Below are 6,158 nucleotides of genomic sequence, written 5' to 3' on the forward strand. Positions count from 1 at the left end.
ACAAAGGTGGGAATATGGAGGACAAAAAAGAACCACCAGAGAAATGGATTTAAACGTTAGGAGTTTGGGATGCGGCTGCGTGGGGCCAGGGGCAGGGAGGGGCGGGCGGTGTGGCTGGTTCAGAGAAAAGAGCGAAAGGAGAGGTGGAGAGCATCTCGAGCTCTCTCTGGCACCCAAACCCTGACCGGGTCCAAGGAGCGCGAAAACTAAACTGTGCCTGGCTCTTAACCATGACCTCCTCTGAGCGAATGACGGGGTCTGGGCGTTGCTTTCCAGGGACGGAAGTTCAGATAAAAGGGTCACAAAAGTCTGGCGCTTCAGAACATGAGTTTTCTTTTTCTCTTAGCCGAGTGGGAAGTCCTGCGGGACACGGAGGTGCCCTGGCGCGGGAGATAGGGGTTGTCCTGCTCGCCCAAAGCGGCTCGCCACGGCCCGCAGGCTGCAGTGGGTCCCCGGGACCCAGGGGAAGCTCACACCTAGTCTCAGCTCCGCGGTGATCCCAGGGCCAGCCCGCCACGCTCTCTCCTCCCACCCCCGGCCCCCACCCACCCCACTCCCCGCCGGGGTCGGTCGCTCCCAGCTCACCCCTGGGGCACCGGCGCCCAGGCGCCTCTGGAACCCTTACTGGCTACTTTCTCCAGAGTCTTAGTTTCTGCTCTTTCGCTAATTTCACGTCTTTGCTCCACTTGGAACACGTGCCCCTGCCCCCGCCCCAGGCTCCACAGCTGCGCGGGGCCACTGCGCCCCTGGCAGCTCCCCCAGAGCCGTGCGCGTAATTGCAGGTCCCTCCCTGGAAGGCGCGCGCAGAGTGCGGGTGCCGGGGACCGGACCGGGCCAGCCTTCCCGTCCGAAAACACAGCGGTCCTGGGCCTTGGTTTCCCCTTCCATGTTGGGGCGTCAGCGCCCGAATCTACAGCATCAGGGAACTCCGCCGCCCGCTGGCACAGACCTCCCTGGTGGGCCGGCAGGGACCGTGGGAGGAAAACCATGCAGCGCGGGGGGCAGGAGGCTGGGGCGCTGTCACTTGTTGCAGCGAATAACGGGTGTTCGCCCCTGGGGCGCTGTGGTTTCTAAAATCTCTAGCTGTGTCCGGATCCCCTTGACTCGGAGCAGGGAAGAAGGGGCAAACAGGAGCAGCTGACCCTGCTGGGGGAGAGGGGGCAGCACCCGAGAGCCCGCTGGCGTGGGCGCTGGGTGCCGGAGGGGCGCGGGTCCGGTCCGCGGGTCCGGTCCGCTTGTGGCGGCAGCTGCCCGCGCTTCCAGGCTCAGTGTTCTCCCTGACGGTGAACCCCGCGCGGGACACAACCCACTGCAGCTCGTCACCTCCTTACCAACTGCTGTCGCTAGGATTCCCGCCACTCCTCTCAGACCAGCCCCCCCACCCCGCCACTTTTCGGAGTCCTCCGCCCCCGTCACTGCCTAGTGCGGGGCAGTCGGACGCGGAGCCACCGAGCCGCGAGGACGCCTGGCTGGAGCTGTCCTCCGCGGGGGAGCCGGCGCCCCCTGCCGTGCCGTGGGGCCCCCTGCCCTTCGCCCACGGCGCTGGGCTGGCACCCGCGCCGCCCTCGCCGCGCGCCTCCCGGCTCTCCTCCCCGCTCTCCTCCCGCAGGTCCTCCACCGCCGGGTGCCGCGGAGCGGGCGCGATGCGGCAGCTGTGCCGGGGCCGCCTGCTGGGCATCTCGGTGGCCATCGCGCACGGGGTCTTCTCGGGCTCCCTCAACATCCTCCTCAAGTTCCTCCTCAGCCGCTACCGGTTCTCCTTCCTGACCCTGGTGCAGTGCCTGACCAGCTCCACGGCGGCGCTGAGCCTGGAGCTGCTGCGGCGCCTCGGGCTCATCGCGGTGCCCCCCTTCGGCCTGAGCCTGGCGCGCTCCTTCGCGGGGGTCACCGTGCTCTCCACGCTGCAGTCCAGCCTCACGCTCTGGTCGCTGCGCGGCCTCAGCCTGCCCATGTACGTGGTCTTCAAGCGCTGCCTGCCCCTGGTCACCATGCTCATCGGCGTGCTGGTCCTCAAGAACGGCGCGCCCTCGCCGGGGGTGCTCGCCGCCGTGCTCATCACCACCTGCGGCGCGGCTCTGGCAGGTGAGCGGACGCGCGCCGACCCCCTCCCACCCCATCGTACCCCACCCCACCCCATCCCACGGGCAGAGACCGCAGGGATGGCTAGTGCAGCGTCCTCACTTCCAGATGGGGCGGCTGAGACAGACCGGCGGAGAGTTGGAACGTGTCGCTGGGCTCAAAAGCGCGACTTGTGAGACCCAGAGGAGCCTTCCCCAGAGCTCCGGCCCGCCTTTCAGAGCGCCCAGCCCCCGTCCCGGCTTTCGACCCCCGCCCCTGCCTCACCCCGTATCGTCCTTCCCGCCACCCCGGCCCCCGTCACCCCTTCCTTCCTCCGGGAGGGGTGGGAGAGCCGCCGGAGCCGGGAGCTGGAATCCCAGACCACGCCGGAAGGAGGGGGCCGTGAACTTCCTTGGGTCACGCGGGGCTGGAGTGGGGGTGGGGGCGCTGGCAGCGCCGGGCTGGTGGGAGGGCTCCGGCGGCGCCGCGCGGGGGCTGCGGGCGCGGGGCAGAAGGGGCTGCACTGAGACCGCGTGGGTCTGGCCGACTGGATGAGACGTGAGCCGGTGGGAGCTGGAAAGCTTTGGGGGCGAGAGGGCCGTTCTTCGGCCCGCGCCCAGCCCGCCGGAGTTAGAAGCTACTAGTTGGGGATCCCTTTTCCCTCTGGCACCCAGGGAGGGGCAAGGATACCAAACACCTGGCCCCCTCCGCGTCGGCTCTGAGAGCCACCGCCTCCCCGAGGGCACCTGCGCTCTCCGGGGCATCTGTCGGGGACAGAGATAGACAGAATGCCCTGGGGACGCGGCAGGGACGGCGCCTCTCCTCCCGCCTCGCATTGGGCACTGACCATTTTACACCCAGGGGCAGAGGTGGGGCAGGCACCCGTCTACTTTCCCACCCGACGACGCGTCTCCCCCGTGGAGAGCCACCCGCGCCAACCCGGTGTCTTCTGTTTCTCTTTCCCGGCTCTGCGGCCCTCTTCCTGCGCCCCAGGCGCCGGCGACCTGACCGGCGACCCCATGGGCTACGTGACCGGCGTGCTGGCGGTGCTGGTGCACGCCGCCTACCTGGTGCTCATCCAGAAGGCGAGCGCGGACACCCAGCACGGGCCGCTCACCGCGCAGTACGCCATCGCCATCTCCGCCACCCCGCTGCTGGTCGTCCTGTCCTTCGCCAGCACCGACGCTATCCAAGTCTGGGCCTTCCCCGGCTGGAAGGACCCCACGATGGTCTGCATCTTCGTGGCCTGCGTCCTGATCGGCTGCGCCATGAACTTCACCACGCTGCACTGCACCTACATCAACTCGGCCGTGACCACCAGCTTCGTGGGCGTGGTGAAGAGCATCGCCACCATCACGGTGGGCATGGTGGCCTTCAGCGACGTGGCGCCCACCTCTCTCTTCATTGCCGGGGTCGTGGTGAACACCCTGGGTTCCATCATTTACTGTGTGGTCAAATTCTTGGAGACCAGAAAGCAAAGCAACTACGAGGACCTGGAGACGCAGCCGCAGGGAGAGGCGGCGCAGCCAGGTGGAGACCAGCTGCCTTTTGTCATAGAGGAGCTGCCGGAGGAGGTAGCTGGCGGGGCAGGAGGTGGAAAGGTAGCAGGTGGCTCCGCTCAGCAAAGGGGGCAAGGGGTGAGGGGCAGCCCCAGAGGAGTCCCGCTGGCGGCTAGTACCTGGCAGATGGCAGACAGCGCTGAAGAAGCCAGCAGGAGGTCACTGAAGGATGCTTACCTGGTAGTGTGGAGGTTAGTCAGGGGAACCAAGTATATGAAGAAGGATTATTTGATAGAAAATGAGGAGTCACCCAGTCCTTGAAAAGGAAACGCATGTATGTATATGTGTACATAGATACTTATTTTATATGTTAGAGACAACATATTTTAATGAGGGGCTGCCCAGTTTTATTCTTTGAGGAGTGGGGCAGGGAAGCAAAGAAAGAATCTGAACCAGACTGACAGCAACAAAATTAGCACTGGTGTGAATTATTTAGCGTCAGTTCACCTGAGGCATAACAAAGACAAAAGAATATGAAGGTGCTTAACAAGACAGTGGGTTCAGCTGCAGACTCTCGGCACATTTTTTTGACATTATAACCATAACCAAATATCTGCATGTACTGAGTCCCTCAACCACCCTCAAAGATGGAGTGTAGAAATGATGGCAGCAGGTAATAAGCTCAAAGATTACATCCAAGGGCACATTTTTGATGCTAGAACTACAGTTTTTTATGGCCAGCTGGGCAAAGAGTATATTATTGAAAAGATATATAAATACACTGAATTGATGTTTACTATTTATAGTCTCTGAAATATCATGCTAATTCTAATTTTCTTCACTTGTTTTTAAACAATAAGTGTTCTACTATTCTATTATATATTGGTAAGAAATGTCAAAGCTATTTTGAAAATATGAGTTCTTAGCTTTAATCATCAAGTTTCATGTTGGCTTTTAGTAATTACTATAAAAATATTTTAAAAGTTGTTTTGGTTCACTGCTTTGTAATATTTATTATTGAATGCCATGACCTTTTTAAATACCAGTTTTACTGTGTCCAATATTCTTTCAAGCAAATGCAATGGCTGAAATAGAATTCAGCATTAAGAAGCCCAAACAGAAGTAAAACCTTCCTATTAAGCTAGTCCTTGCAAATCGCATTGCACATTCCAAACCTTGTTACAGAAAGAGCAACTGCTATATTCACTTGATATTTTTCTATCTTACATTTGTCGAAATAAAGTCTGAGTCTATCTGCTAAAAGGCATATTGTTAGACACTTGTTGGAGACACATTGAGGTTCTGTTGTTGCTGTGTAGCTTGTGTTTGCCTTCAATGCGTGGTGTCTAGCATCTGGTATGTAGGGGTCACCCCCTTGGGAGCTTCCAAAATTAGCATGGTGGATTAGTTTAACACAAATAATACACTCTCGTTTTCCAGCCAAGAAAACCATTATAAAGTAAAATAAAATACTGCCTCATGCTGCAGAATGAAAGCCATCCCCAGCTGACGTCAGTTCAAGTGGAGTTTGAGGTGGAATAGCAGAGTCTTCTGGCCAGCCCCATCCCGGAGAGGTACTTGGGCACTAAAAGCACTCTCATTATTTGCCAGTATGTACCTGAGACTCTCAGGTGGTGGCATCCTAAATTTTTCTTTATTTCCCAAAAATCTAAACAAAACAAAAAGCAGAGCCAGAAATGGAGTTTCAGCTCCATCAGTTTGACTCGACAAGCAGGTTAGCAAGTGCAGTTGTGGTGGTCTGTGACTGCTTCTGGTTTACTGGTTTTCACGGGCAATTGATCATTTCCATAGGCACCTCTAGAAGATAGTTAAGATGTAGGAGCTCTCATATGACTGCAGTTATCAAATGGTTGGCTAGGGTTATAATGACTTCTTAAGAATAAGTGTTTACGTTATTTAATGAAATTAATTAATGAGAATTAGTGAAAAGCAGCAAAGTTGAATGAAGTATATATATTTTTGTTAATACCACTGTCAGGCAAATGGATAGAATGATTATTTTTCACTGAAAAAAAAATCTCTTTTGGTTAAAACTGGGGGTTTGTATTTATTGCGAACAGATTAACTCCTTCCTGTAAACAAACGTGTCCCGGCACTGTATCAGTTAGAGTTTACCAGAGAAATGGAACCAAGAAGTTCGGGCCTCTTTAAGAACTCCTGCTTAGTTTGTTACCCTCCATCTCCTTCAGCTGTAATCCACTCGGTTCTATCATTAGCTCTGCCCTTTAACTGCTCTTTGCCCTCGAGGAAGTCACTTGCCCTCTCTGTGCTGCAGTACCCTCACCTGGACAATGGGCCACAGCTGCTCCTCCCAGGAGGGCATTCTACTTCCTAGTCAACACTCCTGCCTCACCACCCTTCCCTCCCCCAGCCTTGCAGGGACTGCACAGTCCCTTCTGGACCACTTGCATGGACTCTGGACAGGCCTTTGCTGTCCTGTCTCCTTCTCAATCCCAGCTGTCACAGTCCCAGCAGGAAAGAGAGGGCACACACAAACCATTGTCTGGAAACAACTTTGGCAAAGGGACTGTTGACAGGTGGGAGAGCAGGGCCAGACAGCCAACCAGGGAGATGGCACCC

General features: G+C 57.2%; 1 protein-coding gene across 1 annotated transcript; it reads left to right on the forward strand.

Annotated features, from left to right (window-relative positions):
- Positions 1-637: 637 nt before the first annotated feature.
- SLC35D3 (solute carrier family 35 member D3) lies at positions 638-4,820 on the forward strand. The gene is made up of 2 exons (XM_059700442.1): positions 638-2,082; positions 3,052-4,820. Exons 1-2 carry the CDS (start codon positions 1,644-1,646, stop codon positions 3,876-3,878), a joined length of 1,266 nt encoding a protein of 421 aa, XP_059556425.1. The 5' UTR covers positions 638-1,643; the 3' UTR covers positions 3,879-4,820.
- The last annotated feature ends 1,338 nt before the right edge of the window (positions 4,821-6,158 follow it).

The sequence above is a fragment of the Myotis daubentonii genome, chromosome 6 (assembly GCF_963259705.1).
Source record: "Myotis daubentonii chromosome 6, mMyoDau2.1, whole genome shotgun sequence".
Taxonomy (NCBI): domain Eukaryota; kingdom Metazoa; phylum Chordata; class Mammalia; order Chiroptera; family Vespertilionidae; genus Myotis; species Myotis daubentonii.

Coding starts and splice junctions, on each gene's coding strand:
- SLC35D3 (XM_059700442.1), top strand. CDS start 1,644: ATGCGGCAGCTGTGCCGGGGCCGCCTGCTGGGCATCTCGGTGGCCATC. Junction 2,083..3,051: donor CTGCGGCGCGGCTCTGGCAG/GTGAGCGGACGC, acceptor CCTGCGCCCCAG/GCGCCGGCGACCTGACCGGC.